This window comes from Engystomops pustulosus, chromosome 3 (genome assembly GCF_040894005.1).
Source record: "Engystomops pustulosus chromosome 3, aEngPut4.maternal, whole genome shotgun sequence".
In the NCBI taxonomy this organism is placed as follows: Eukaryota; Metazoa; Chordata; class Amphibia; order Anura; family Leptodactylidae; genus Engystomops; species Engystomops pustulosus.
This window is the reverse complement of record NC_092413.1, coordinates 225,384,051-225,398,138: the sequence shown is the minus strand read 5'-3', so window position 1 is coordinate 225,398,138 and position 14,088 is coordinate 225,384,051. Positions and strand designations below refer to the sequence as shown.

The 14,088-nt window shown below is 49.7% G+C and overlaps 1 protein-coding gene across 1 annotated transcript in view; it reads left to right on the top strand.

Annotated features, from left to right (window-relative positions):
- The window catches only part of LOC140122742 (uncharacterized), a 15,114-nt gene extending 1,026 nt beyond the window's left edge, over positions 1-14,088 (top strand). Inside the window, exon 2 of the mRNA XM_072143905.1 lies at positions 13,197-14,088. Within this exon, the coding sequence (XP_072000006.1) occupies positions 13,197-13,997 (801 nt within the window). The 3' untranslated portion in view covers positions 13,998-14,088. The remainder of the gene's footprint in view (positions 1-13,196) is intronic.

The window sequence follows — 14,088 nt, the reverse complement described above, 5'->3', positions numbered from 1 at the left end:
GTTTCCCTCCTTCATCCTCATAGACTATAAGCTCTTGTGTCACCCCCTCATCCTCATAGACTGTAAGCTCTTTTGTCACCCCCTCATCCTCATAGAGTGTACGCTCTTGTGTCATCCCCTAATCCTCATAGACTGTAAGCTCTTTTGTCACGCCCTCATCCTCATAGACTGTAAGCTCTTGTGTCATCCCTTCATCCTCATAGAGTGTAAGCTCTTGTGTCCCCCCCTCATCCTCATACACTGAAAGCTCTTGTGTCCCCCCCCCCCCTCATCCTTATAGATTGTAAGCTCTTTTGTCCCTCCTTCATCCTCATAGACTGTAAGCTCTTGTGTCACCCCCTCATCCTCATAGACTGTAAGCTCTTTTGTCACCCCCTCATCCTCATAGAGTGTACGCTCTTGTGTCATCCCCTAATCCTCATAGACTGTAAGCTCTTGTGTCCCCCCCCCTTATCCTTATAGATTGTAAGGTCTTGTGTCACCCCCCCCCCCCCTCATCCTCATAGACTGTAAGCTCTTGTGTCACCCCCCCTCATCCTCATAGACTATAAGCTCTTGAGTCACCCCCCCCCCTCATCCTCATAGACTGTAAGCTCTTGTGTCACCCCCTCATCCTCATAGACTGTAAGCTCTCGTGACACCCCCTCATCCTCATAGACTGTAAGCTCTTGTGTCACCCCCTCATTCTCAGACTGTAAGCTCTTTTGTCACCCCCTCATCCTCATAGACTGTAAGCTCTTTTGTCACCCACTCATCCTCATAGACTGTAAGCTCTTGTGTCACCACCTCATCCTCATAGACTGTAAGCTCTTGTGTCATCCCTACATCCCCATAGACTGTAAGCTCTTGTGTCATCCCTTCATCCTCATTGACTATAAGCTCTTGTGTTCCCCCTCATCCTCATAGTCTGTAAGCTCTTGTGTCACCACCTCATCCTCATAGACTGTAAGCTCTTGTGTCACCACCTCATCCTCATAGACTGTAACCTCTTGTGTCACCACCTCATCCTCATAGACTGTAACCTCTTGTGTCACCACCTCATCCTCATAGACTGTAAGCTCTTGTGCCCCCCTCATCCTCATAGACTGTAAGCTCTTGTGACACCACCTCATCCTCATAGACTGTAAGCTCTTGTGTCATCCCTTCATCCTCATAGACTATAAGCTCTTGTGTCATCCCTTCATCCTCATAGACTGTAATCTCTTGTGTAACCCCTCATCCTCATAGACTGTAAGCTCTTGTGTCACCCCCCCCCCTCATCCTCATAGACTGTAAGCTCTTGTGTCACCCCCCCTCATCCTCATAGACTGTAAGCTCTTGTGTCATCCCCTCATCCTCATAGACTGTAAGCTCTTGTGTCCCCCCTCATCCTCATAGACTGTAAGCTCTTGTGTCCCCCTCAACCTCATAGACTGTAAGCTCTTGTGTCACCCCTCATCCTCATAGACTGTAAGCTCTTGTGTCAACCCCTCATCCTCATAGACTGTAAGCTCTTGTTTCACCCCCCCTCATCCTCATAGACTGTAAGCTCTTGCTTCACCCCCCCTCATCCTCATAGACTGTAAGCTCTTGTTTCACCCCCCTTCATCCTCATAGACTGTAAGCTCTTGTGTCATCCCCTCATCCTCATAGACTGTAACTAGAGATGAGCGAGCACTAAAATGCTCGGGTACTCGTTATTCGAGACGAACTTTTCCCGATGCTCGAGTGCTCGTCTCGAATAACGAACCCCATTGAAGTCAATGGGAGACTCGAGCATTTTTCAAGGGGACCAAGGCTCTGCACAGGGAAGCTTGGCCAAACACCTGGGAACCTCAGAAAAGGATGGAAACACCACGGAAATGGACAGGAAACAGCAGGGGCAGCATGCATGGATGCCTCTGAGGCTGCTTAAATGCACCATTATGCCAAAATTATGGGCAACAGCATGGCCATGACAGAGTGACCGAATGAAGCTAGATAGCATCTAAAACATGCAATAATTGACCCTGACACTATAGGGGACGGCATGCAGAGGCAGCGGCAGCAGCGGAAGGCTAGAGAGTGGCATGGCGACATACCCTAAATGGACTCAGGCTTCCATCCAATGGGTGGCAGAGAGGAACCAAAGGAGGTGAGCAAGAAGCGCTCAAATAATATTGGTACATGATAAAAGTTTGCCAGTATATTTTGTGGATTACACAGCAGGGTGGCGACAAAGTTAACATGGAAGCCATGAAAACAATCCAAAATTCTGCCTGACACAGCTCGTTTGATAAGGGGACGATGTATGGAGGCAGTGAACTAGTAGTAGATTAAAGGTGCTGCAGTTAAAACTATGTTAGTTGGATCTTGAGATGGAACTGGCGCTCCGCTGCCAGGCGAGCTTTCGCCAATCCAAGCCCCTGTCTCTAGGCTACTCCCCAAACAGCACTTCTAAGAACCTTTCGGATAAGATCAAGTGTAGTAGCGTTCTTATAAGTTTGGGATATGGCGGGTGAGGGGAATGTAAACATCTGCGCAAGAAGCGCTGAAATAATATCCGTAAATGAAAAAAGTTTTCCAGTATATTTTGTGGCTTACACAGCAGGGTGGCGACAAAGTTAACAAGTTTGATGTGGAATGCCCTGCAATAGCTCTTGGGCGGTGTGCCTTTTATCACCTAGGCTCAGCAGTTTGAGCACCGCCTGCTGTCTCTTAGCAACGGCACTGCTGCTGTGCCTAGAGCTACCGACTGATGGCGCCATGCCCACGGATGGTAATTCGGAGGAGGAGGAGGTGGAGGAGGGGTGGGAGGAGGTATAGTAGGCCTTTGAGACCTGGACCGAGGTAGGCCCCGCAATCCTCTGCGTCGGCAGTATATGACCAGCCCCAGGGTCAGACTCGGTCCCAGCCTGCACCAAGTTAAGTGTAGTAGCGTTCTTATAAGTTTGGGATATAGCGGGTGAGGGGAATGTAAACAGATGCGCAAGAAGCGCATGATGCGCATGGAGCTGGCGCTCCGCTGCTAGGCGAGCTTTCGCCAATCCAAGCCCCTGTCTCTAGGCTACTCCCCAAACAGCACTTCTAAGAACCTTTTGTATAAGATCAAGTGTAGCAGCGTTCTTATAAGTTTAGGATATGGCAGGTGAGGGGAATGTAAACAGATGCGCAAGAAGCGCTGAAATAATATCCGTAAATGGTGCAGAGGCAGCGGCAGCAGCGGAAGGCTAGAGAGTGGCATGGCGACACACCCTAAATGGACTCAGGCTTCAAACCAATGGGTAGCAGAGAGGAACCAAAGGAGGTGAGCAAGAAGCGCTCAAATAATATTGGTACATGATAAAAGTTTGCCAGTGTATTTTGTGGATAACACAGCAGGGTGGCGACAAAGTTAACAACTTTGATGTGGAATCCATGAAAACAACCCAAATTTCGGCCTGACACACCTCGTTTGATAAAGGGACGATGTATGGAGGCAGCTATATGGACGACTTTTGGAGGTAGCAATGGAGACAACGTGTGGAGGCTGCTATGGAGACAATTCAATTTGGATAGTGCCTGTATGTGGCAGTCCAAAAAATTTTTCAAACCAGAGGAGCAGGTAGGTGGCCCTCCAGAAAAATGGAATAGATTGAGTGCCTGTATGTGGCAGTCCAAAAAAGTTTTCAAACCAGAGGAGCAGGTAGGTGGCCCTCCAGAAAAATGGAATAGATTGAGTGCCTGTATGTGGCAGTCCAAAAAATGTTTCAAACCAGAGGAGCAGGTAGGTGGCCCTCCAGAAAAATGGAATAGATTGAGTGCCTGTATGTGGCAGTCCAAAAAAGTTTTTAAACCAGAGGAGCAGGTAGGTGGCCCTCCAGAAAAATGGAATAGATTGAGTGCCTGTATGTGGCAGTCCAAAAAAGTTTTCAAACCAGAGGAGCAGGTAGGTGGCCCTCCAGAAAAATGGAATAGATTGAGTGCCTGTATGTGGCAGTCCAAAAAAGTTTTCAAACCAGAGGAGCAGGTAGGTGGCCCTCCAGAAAAATGGAATAGATTGAGTGCCTGTATGTGGCAGTCCAAAAAAGTTTTCAAACCAGAGGAGCAGGTAGGTGGCCCTCCAGAAAAATGGAATAGATTGAGTGCCTGTATGTGGCAGTCCAAAAAAGTTTTTAAACCAGAGGAGCAGGTAGGTGGCCCTCCAGAAAAATGGAATAGATTGAGTGCCTGTATGTGGCAGTCCAAAAAAGTTTTTAAACCAGAGGAGCAGGTAGGTGGCCCTCCAGAAAAATGGAATAGATTGAGTGCCTGTATGTGGCACTCCCAAAAATTGTTTAAAACAGAGGACCGTGTCGGTGGCCCTCCAGAAAAATTAAATGCATAAAGTACTATACCTAGAGCCAGTGGGCCCTGTCAAAAAACAGCCAGTTTCCTCTGCTTTACTGTAGAAAGAGGAGGAGAAGGAGGAAAATGAGGAGGAGGAGGAGTGGATAAATTATTCAGGTTGAGCTTCCTTCACCTGCTGGAGATTTGAAATTATGAGAAATCCAGGCTTTATTCATCTTGATAAGCGTCAGCCTGTCAGCGCTGTCAGGCGACAGGCGTGTACGCTTATCGGTGATGATGCCACCAGCTGCACTGAAAACCCGCTCTGACAAGACGCTAGCGGCAGGGCAGGCAAGAACCTCCAAGGCGTAGAGCGCCAGTTCGTGCCACATGTCCAGCTTTGAAACCCAGTAGTTGTAGGGAGCTGTGTGATCATTTAGGACGATGGTATGGTCAGCTACGTACTCCCTCACCATCTTTCTGTAAAGATCAGCCCTACTCTGCCGAGACTGGGGACAGGTGACAGTGTCTTGCTGGGGTGACATAAAGCTGGCAAAAGCCTTGTAAAGCGTACCCTTGCCAGTGCTGGACAAGCTGCCTGCTCGCCTACTCTCCCTCGCTACTTGTCCCGCAGAACTACGCACTCTGCCGCTAGCGCTGTCAGAAGGGAAATACTGTTTCAGCTTGTGCACCAGGGCCTGCTGGTATTCATGCATTCTCACACTCCTTTCCTCTCCAGGGATGAGAGTGGAAAGATTTTGCTTGTACCGTGGGTCCAGGAGAGTGAACACCCAGTAATCGGTGCTGGAATAAATTCTTTGAACGCGAGGGTCACGGGATAGGCAGCCTAGCATGAAATCTGCCATATGCGCCAGAGTACCAACGCGTAAGAATTCACTCCCCTCACTGGCCTGACTGTCCATTTCCTCCTCCTCCAACTCCTCCAACTCCTCTTCTTCTGCCCATACACGCTCAACAGTGTAGGACTCAACAATGGTCCCCTCTTGTGTCTCGCCAACATTCTCCTCCTCTTCCTCCTCATCCTCCTCCACCTCCACCTCCTCCGATATGCGCTGAGAAACAGACCTAAGGGTGCTTTGGCTATCAACAAGGGAATCTTCTTCCCCTGTCTCTTGTGAGGAGCGCAAAGCTTCCGACTTCATGCTGACCAGAGAGTTTTTCAACAGGCCAAGCAGCGGGATGGTGAGGCTGATGATGGCGGCATCGCCACTGACCATCTGTGTTGACTCCTCAAAGTTACTCAGCACCTGACAGATATCAGACATCCACGTCCACTCCTCATTGTAGACTTGAGGAAGCTGACTGACCTGACTACCAGTTCTGGTGGAAGTTGACATCTGGCAGTCTACAATCGCTCGGCGCTGCTGGTAAACTCTGGATAACATGGTCTGTGTTGAATTCCACCTCGTGGGCACGTCGCACAACAGTCGGTGAGCGGGCAGTTGGAGGCGGCGCTGCGCTGCCCTGAGAGTGGCAGCATCTGTGCTGGACTTCCTGAAATGCGCACAGATGCGGCGCACCTTCGTGAGCAAATCAGACAGATTGGGGTATGTCTTGAGGAAACGCTGAACTATCAGATTTAACACATGGGCCAGGCATGGCACATGTGTCAGTCTGCCGAGTTGCAGAGCCGCCACCAGGTTACGGCCGTTGTCACACACAACCATGCCTGGCTTCAGGTTCAGCGGTGCCAGCCACAGATCAGTCTGCGCCGTGATGCCCTGTAATAGTTCTTGGGCGGTGTGCCTTTTATCGCCTAGGCTCAGCAGTTTGAGCACCGCCTGCTGTCGCTTAGCGACGGCACTGCTGCTGTGCCTAGAGCTACCGACTGATGGCGCCATGCCCACGGATGGTCGTTCGGAGGAGGAGGTGGAGGAGGGGTGGGAGGAGGAGGAGGCATAGTAGGCCTCAAACACCTGGACCGAGGTAGGCCCCGCAATCCTCGGCGTCGGCAGTATATGACCAGCCGCAGGGTCAGACTCGGTCCCAGCCTCCACCAAGTTAACCCAATGTGCCGTCAGAGATATATAGTGGCCCTGCCCGGCAGCACTCGTCCACGTGTCCGTGGTCAGGTGGACCTTGTCAGAAACGGCGTTGGTCAGGGCACGGATTATGTTGTCTGACACGTGCTGGTGCAGGGCTGGGACGGCACATCGGGAAAAGTAGTGGCGGCTGGGGACCGAATACCGAGGGGCGGCCGCCGCCATGAGGCTGCGAAAGGCCTCGGTCTCTACTAGCCTATAGGGCAGCATCTCCAGGCTTAGCAATCTGGAGATGTGCACATTAAGGGCTTGGGCGTGCGGGTGGGTTGCACTATATTTGCGTTTCCGCTCCAGCGTCTGGGGTATGGAGAGCTGAACGCTGGTGGATGCTGTGGAGGATCGTGGAGGTGACGATGGGGTTTTTGTGGCAGGGTCCTGGGCAGGGGGCTGACTATCAGCTGACACAGGGGAAGGAGCAGTGGTGTGCACGGCCGGAGGTGAACGCGCTTGTTGCCACTGAGTGGGGTGTTTAGCATTCATATGCCTGCGCATACTGGTGGTAGTTAAGCTAGTAGTGGTGGAACCCCTGCTGATCCTGGTTTGGCAAATGTGGCACACCACAGTCCGTCGGTCATCCGGTGTTTCCTTAAAGAACCTCCAGACTTCTGAAAATCTAGCCCTCGCCGCAGGAGCCCTCGCCACGGGAGCTTCACTAGTTGACACATTTGGCGCTGATGCACCAGCTCTGGCCCTGCCTCTCCGTCTGGCCCCACCACTGCCTCTTCCAACCTGTTCTGGTCGAGGACTCTCCTCCGTCTCAGAAGCACTGTGTTCACCCGGCCTCTCAACCCAGCTTGGGTCTGTCACCTCATCATCCTCCGATCCCTCAGTCTGCTCCCCCCTCGGACTTCCTGCCCTGACAACAACTTCCCCACTGTCTGACAACCGTGTCTCCTCATCGTCGGACACCTCTTTACACACTTCTTCCACTACGTCAACAAGGTCATCATCACCCACAGACTGCGACTGGTGGAAAACCTGGGCATCGGAAAATTGCTCATCAGCAACCGGACAAGTGGTTTGTGACTGTGGGAAGGGTCCAGAAAACAGTTCCTCAGAGTATGCCGGTTCAAATGGCAAATTTTGCTGGGAGGGGGCAGACTGGGGGGGAGGAGGCTGAGGTGCAGGAGCTGGAGGAGTGCCGATTTCGGTGACATGGGTGGACTGCGTGGAAGACTGACTGGTGGACAAATTGCTCGGAGCATTGTCGGCAATCCACGACATCACTTGTTCGCACTGTTCTGGCCTCAACAGTGCTCTACCACGATTCCCAGTAACTTCAGACATGAACCTAGGGAGTGTAGCTCTGCGGCGTTCCCCTGCTCCCTCATAAGCAGGTGGTGTCTCACCCCGCCCAGGACCACGGCCTCTGACCCCTGCAGTAGTTGGACGCCCACGTCCCCGCCCTCGTCCTCTACCCCTAGCCCTCGGGTTAAACATTTTGAAAATGAGAGTTATAACTTGTATTTTTTTTTTAACTTTTTTTTTTGTTTTTTGTTTTTTTTTGTGTTTTTTAGTTTTTAAAACCAAACGATGCTATCCTATTGCTATGGCTATTTTCTAGCCAAGTATTACAGCACACTACTATGCCAGAAGAGATGACGCTGAGTTATGAAAAAAATAAACGTAAAATAAAAAAGGAAATGGCAGACTGTGCCTAGTTGAAATACAACCCCGGGCCCTAATAAATTTTCCCACTTCGGTCTTTGCGATGGATATGTGCGTCACTAAAACACAGTGGTCGCAAGTCTGACTCCAAATTGCTCCCAATTTGATAGTAGATGCACTGCAGCAAGTACAGCCACCAGCAGATCAACCAGAAATCAAATATATATAACGCTACTGTAGGCGTAATTAAGACGTTTGGATTCTCCTATGGCTATTTTCTAGCCAAGTATTACAGCACACTACTATGCCAGATGAGATGACGCTGAGTTATGAAAAAAATAAACGTAAAATAAAAAGAAACTGGCAGACTGTGCCTAATTCTACTCAAACCCCTAATAAATTTTCCCACTTTGGTGTTTGAGGTGGATATGTGTGTCACTAAGAGCTAAACACAACGGGAGCAAGTCCCCCTGCTAATTCCTCACAATATGGTACTAGCTGCAAATAAAAAAAAAAAAAAATTATAACGTTATTGTAGCCCTAAGAAGGGCTGTTGGGTTCTTTTAGAATCACTCCTGCCTAACAGTAAGCTAATAGAACACCCTAACGCTTTCCCTGAGCAGCAGCAGCTCTCTCCCTAGCGGCATCCAGACAGAGAATGATCCGAGCAGCGCGGGCAGCGGCTAGTCTATCCCAGGGTCACCTGATCTGGCCAGCCAACCACTGCTATCGACGTGTAAGGGTACCACGTCATGCTGGGTGGAGTGCAGAGTCTCCTGGCTTGTGATTGGCTCTGTTTCTGGCCGCCAAAAAGCAAAACGGCGGGAGCTGCCATTTTCTCGAGCGGGCGAAATACTCGTCCGAGCAACGAGCAGTTACGAGTACGCTAATGCTCGATCGAGCATCAAGCTCGGACGAGTATGTTCGCTCATCTCTAACTGTAACCTCTTGTGTCACCTCCTCATCCTCATAGACTGTAAGCTCTTGTGTCTTCCCTCATCCTCATAGACTGTAACCTCTTGTGTCACCTCCTCATCCTCATAGACTGTAATCTCTTGTGTCATCCCTTCATCCTCATAGACTATAAGCTCTTGTGTCACCACCTCATCCTCATAGACTGTAATCTCTTGTTTAACCCCTCATCCTCATAGACTGTAAGCTCTTGTGTCACCCCCCCCCTCATCCTCATAGACTGTAAGCTCTTGTGTCACCGCCCCCTCATCCTCATAGACTGTAAGCTCTTGTGTCATCCCCTCATCCTCATACACTGTAAGCTCTTGTGTCCCCCTCAACCTCATAGACTGTAAGCTCTTGTGTCACCCCCTCATCCTCATAGACTGTAAGCTCTTGTGTCACCGCCCCCTCATCCTCATAGACTGTAAGCTCTTGTTTCACTCCCCTTCATCCTCATAGACTGTAAGCTCTTGTGTCACCCCCTCCTCCTCATAGACTGTAAGCTCTTGTGTCCCCCCTCATCCTCAAAGACTGTAAGCTCTTGTGTCACCCCTCTCATCCTCATAGACTGTAAGCTCTTGTGTCAACCCCTCATAGACTATAAGCTCTTGTGTCACCCCCTCATCCTCATAGACTGTAAGCTCTTGTGTCATCCCCTCATCCTCATAGACTGTAAGCTCTTGTGTCAACCCCTCATCCTCATAGACTGTAATCTCTTGTGTCAACCCCTCATCCTCATAGACTGTAATCTCTTGTGTCAACCCCTCATCCTCATAGACTGTAAGCTCTTGTGTCACCCCTCATCCTCATAGACTGTAAGCTCTTGTTTCACCCCCCCCTCATCCTCATAGACTGTAAGCTCTTGTGTCACCCCTCATCCTCATAGACTGTAAGCTCTTGTGTCACCCCCTCATCCTCATAGACTGTAAGCTCTTGTGTCACCCCCTCATCCTCATAGACTGTAATCTCTTGTGTCACCCCTCATAGACTGTAAGCTCTTGTGTCATCCCCTCATCCTCATACACTGTAAGCTCTTGTGTCTCCCCCTCATCCTCATAGACTGTAAGCTCTTGTGTCCCTCTCATCCTCATAGACTGTAAGCTCTTGTGTCTCCCCCTCATCCTCATAGACTGTAAGCTCTTGTGTCCCTCTCATCCTCATAGACTGTAAGCTCTTGTGTCACCCCTTCATCCTCATAGACTGTAAGCTCTTGTGTCACCCCTCATCCTCATACACTGTAAGCTCTTGTGTCACCCCCCCTCATCCTCATAGACTGTAAGCTCTTGTGTCCCCCCTCATCCTCATAGACTGTAAGCTCTTGTGTCACCCCCTCATTTTCATAGACTGTAAGCTCTTGTGTCACCCCTCATCCTCATAGACTGTAAGCTCTTGTGTCACCCCTCATCCTCAAAGAATGTAAGCTCTTCTGTCCCTCCTCATCCTCATAGACTGTAAGCTCTTGTGTCCCTCTCATCCTCATAGACTGTAAGCTCTTGTGTCCCTCCTCATCCTCATAGACTGTAAGCTCTTGTGTCATCCCTTCATCCTCATAGACTGTAAGCTCTTGTTTCCTCCCCTCATCCTCATAGACTGTAAGCTCTTGTGTCACCCCCTCATCCTCATAGACTGTAAGCTCTTATGTCAACCCCTCATCCTCATAGACTGTAAGCTCTTGTGTCAACCCCTCATCCTCATAGATTGTAAGCTCTTGTGTCATCCCCTCATCCTCATACACTGTAAGCTCTTGTTTCACCCCCCCTCATCCTCATAGACTGTAAGCTCTTGTGTCACCCCTCATCCTCATAGACTGTAAGCTCTTGTGTCACCCCCTCATCCTCATAGACTGTAAGCTCTTGTGTCACCCCCTCATCCTCATAGACTGTAAGCTCTTGTGTCCCCCCCTCATCCTTATAGACTGTAAGCTCTTGTGTCACCCCTCATCCTCATAGACTGTAAGATCTTGTGTCACCCCTCATCCTCATAGACTGTAAGCTCTTCTGTCCCTCCTCATCCTCATAGACTGTAAGCTCTTTTGTCCCTCTCATCCTCATAGACTGTAAGCTCTTGTGTCCCTCTCATCCTCATAGACTGTAAGCTCTTGTGTCCCTCTCATCCTCATAGACTGTAAGCTCTTGTGTCCCTCTCATCCTCATAGACAGTAAGCTCTTCTGTCCCCCCTCATCCTCATAGACTGTAAGCTCTTGTGTCACCCCCTCATAGACTGTAAGCTCTTGTGTCACCCCCTCATAGACTGTAAGCTCTTGTGTCACCCCCTCATAGACTGTAAGCTCTTGTGTCACCCCCTCATAGACTGTAAGCTCTTGTGTCACCCCCTCATAGACTGTAAGCTCTTGTGTCACCCCCTCATAGACTGTAAGCTCTTGTGTCACCCCCTCATAGACTGTAAGCTCTTGTGTCACCCCCTCATAGACTGTAAGCTCTTGTGTCACCCCCTCATCCTCATAGACTGTAAGCTCTTGTGTCACCCCCTCATCCTCATAGACTGTAAGCTCTTGTGTCGACCCCTCATCCTCATAGACTGTAAGCTCTTGTGTCACCCCCTCATAGACTGTAAGCTCTTGTGTCCCCACACCTCCTCATAGACTGTAAGCTCTTGTGTCACCCCTCATCCTCATAGACTGTAAGCTCCTGTGTAAACCCCTCATCCTCATAGACTGTAAGCTCTTGTGTCATCCCTTCATCCTCATAGACTGTAAGCTCTTGTGTCACCCCCTCATCCTCATAGACTGTAAGCTCCTGTGTTCCCCCTCATCCTCATAGACTGTAAGCTCTTGTGTCACCCTACTCATCCTCATAGACTGTAAGCTCTTGTGTCACCCCCTCATCCTCATAGACTGTAAGCTCTTGTGTCACCCCCTCATCCTCATAGACTGTAAGCTCTTGTGTCACCCCCTCATCCTCATAGACTGTAAGCTCTTGTGTCCTCCCCTCATCCTCATAGACTGTAAGCTCTTGTGTCACCCTACTCATCCTCATAGACTGTAAGCTCTTGTGTCCTCCCTTCATCCTCATAGACTGTAAGCTCTTGTGTCACCCCCTCATCCTCATAGACTGTAAGCTCTTGTGTCACCCCCTCATCCTCATAGACTGTAAGCTCTTGTGTCACCCCCTCATCCTCATAGACTGTAAGCTCTTGTGTCACCCCCTCATCCTCATAGACTGTAAGCTCTTGTGTCACCCCCTCATCCTCATAGACTGTAAGCTCTTGTGTCACCCCCTCATCCTCATAGACTGTAAGCTCTTGTGTCCTCCCCTCATCCTCATAGACTGTAAGCTCTTGTGTCACCCTACTCATCCTCATAGACTGTAAGCTCTTGTGTCCTCCCTTCATCCTCATAGACTGCAAGCTCTTGTGTCACCTCCCTCATCCTCATAGACTGTAATCTCTTGTGTCACCCCCTCATCCTCATAGACTGTAAGCTCTTGTGTCACCCCCTCATCCTCATAGACTGTAAGCTCTTGTGTCCTCCCCTCATCCTCATAGACTGTAAGCTCTTGTGTCCCCCTACTCATCCTCATAGACTGTAAGCTCTTGTGTCCTCCCTTCATCCTCATAGACTGTAAGCTCTTGTGTCACCCCCTCATCCTCATAGACTGTAAGCTCTTGTGTCACCCCCTCATCCTCATAGACTGTAAGCTCTTGTGTCACCCCCTCATCCTCATAGACTGTAAGCTCTTGTGTCACCCCCTCATCCTCATAGACTGTAAGCTCTTGTGTCACCCCCTCATCCTCATAGACTGTAAGCTCTTGTGTCACCCCCTCATCCTCATAGACTGTAAGCTCTTGTGTCCCCCCTCATCCTCATAGACTGTAAGCTCTTGTGTCCCCCCTCATCCTCATAGACTGTAAGCTCTTGTGTCACGCCCTCATCCTCATAGACTGTAAGCTCTTGTGTCCTCCCTCATCCTCATAGACTGTAAGCTCTTGTGTCACCCCCTCATCCTCATAGACTGTAAGCTCTTGTGTCCCCCCTCATCCTCATAGACTGTAAGCTCTTGTGTCACCCCCTCATCCTCATAGACTGTAAGCTCTTGTGTCCCCCCTCATCCTCATAGACTGTAAGCTCTTGTGTCCTCCCTCATCCTCATAGACTGTAAGCTCTTCTGTCCCTCCTCATCCTCATAGACTGTAAGCTCTTGTCATCCCTTCATCCTTCATCCCGGCCATCTTCTTACCTTCCATGAAGCGAGTCTTATTCCTGTACAATATGAATCATTCTGTCTGTATCCTCGGTGTAGTATACGACTCTCCGCATCGTGAAACCTTTCCTTCTGCTCTTCCAGTTTCCTACAAAGCCGGAACAATGGAAAGAAGTCGCAAAACAATTTGAAGACTTCTGGAACTTTCCAAACTGCGGAGGTGCCTTTGGAGGGCGGCACGTGCGCATCAACCCCCCTCCACACAGCGGCTCCTTCTACTACAACTACAAAGGCTTCTTCAGTATTGTCCTCATGGCCATCGTCAACGCCGAGCATGAATTCATTATGATTGACGTGGGGAAGAACGGGAGGATGTCTGACGGCGGGGTCATCGAACAAACCCACTTCTACCACAAACTAAAGGAGAAAATGTTGAACCTGCCCCCGACCGGTGAAACTAAGGAGAACCTTAACTTTGTGTTTGTGACGGACGAGTCCTTTGCGTTACATGAGCATCTTCTGACGCCTTTCCCACAAAAAGCCATAACTGAGCAGAAGAAGATCTTCAACTATCGGCTTTCCAGGGCAAACCGTGTGGTGGAAAACGCCTTTGGACTTCTACTGAGCCGGTTCCGAATATTCCACACAACCATAAACTTGTCTCCCTACAAGATAGAGCTGGTGGTCATGGCGTGTTGCCTGCTCCATAATTACTTGAGGAGGAACGATAGCGCAGAGTACGCGCCTGCAAGCCTGCTGGATCGGGAGAACCCAGACGATGGCTCAGTCATCCCAGGGGAATGGAGGTCTGGTCCTCCGGGACTCATCCCGTTACAACCTATCCAACCACACAAGCCAAATGGAGATGCAAAGAGGAACCGGGATGAGTATATGGAATACTTCAATGGGTCTGGTGTAGTGGCCTGGCAAGATGAAATGGTCTAGAGACGAGTCACCGCAGGATATCCGGAGGGACAGTATTATCATTTATTACAAAGAATATGAATTTTTAAATAAAGTTTTGAAAAAAACAAAA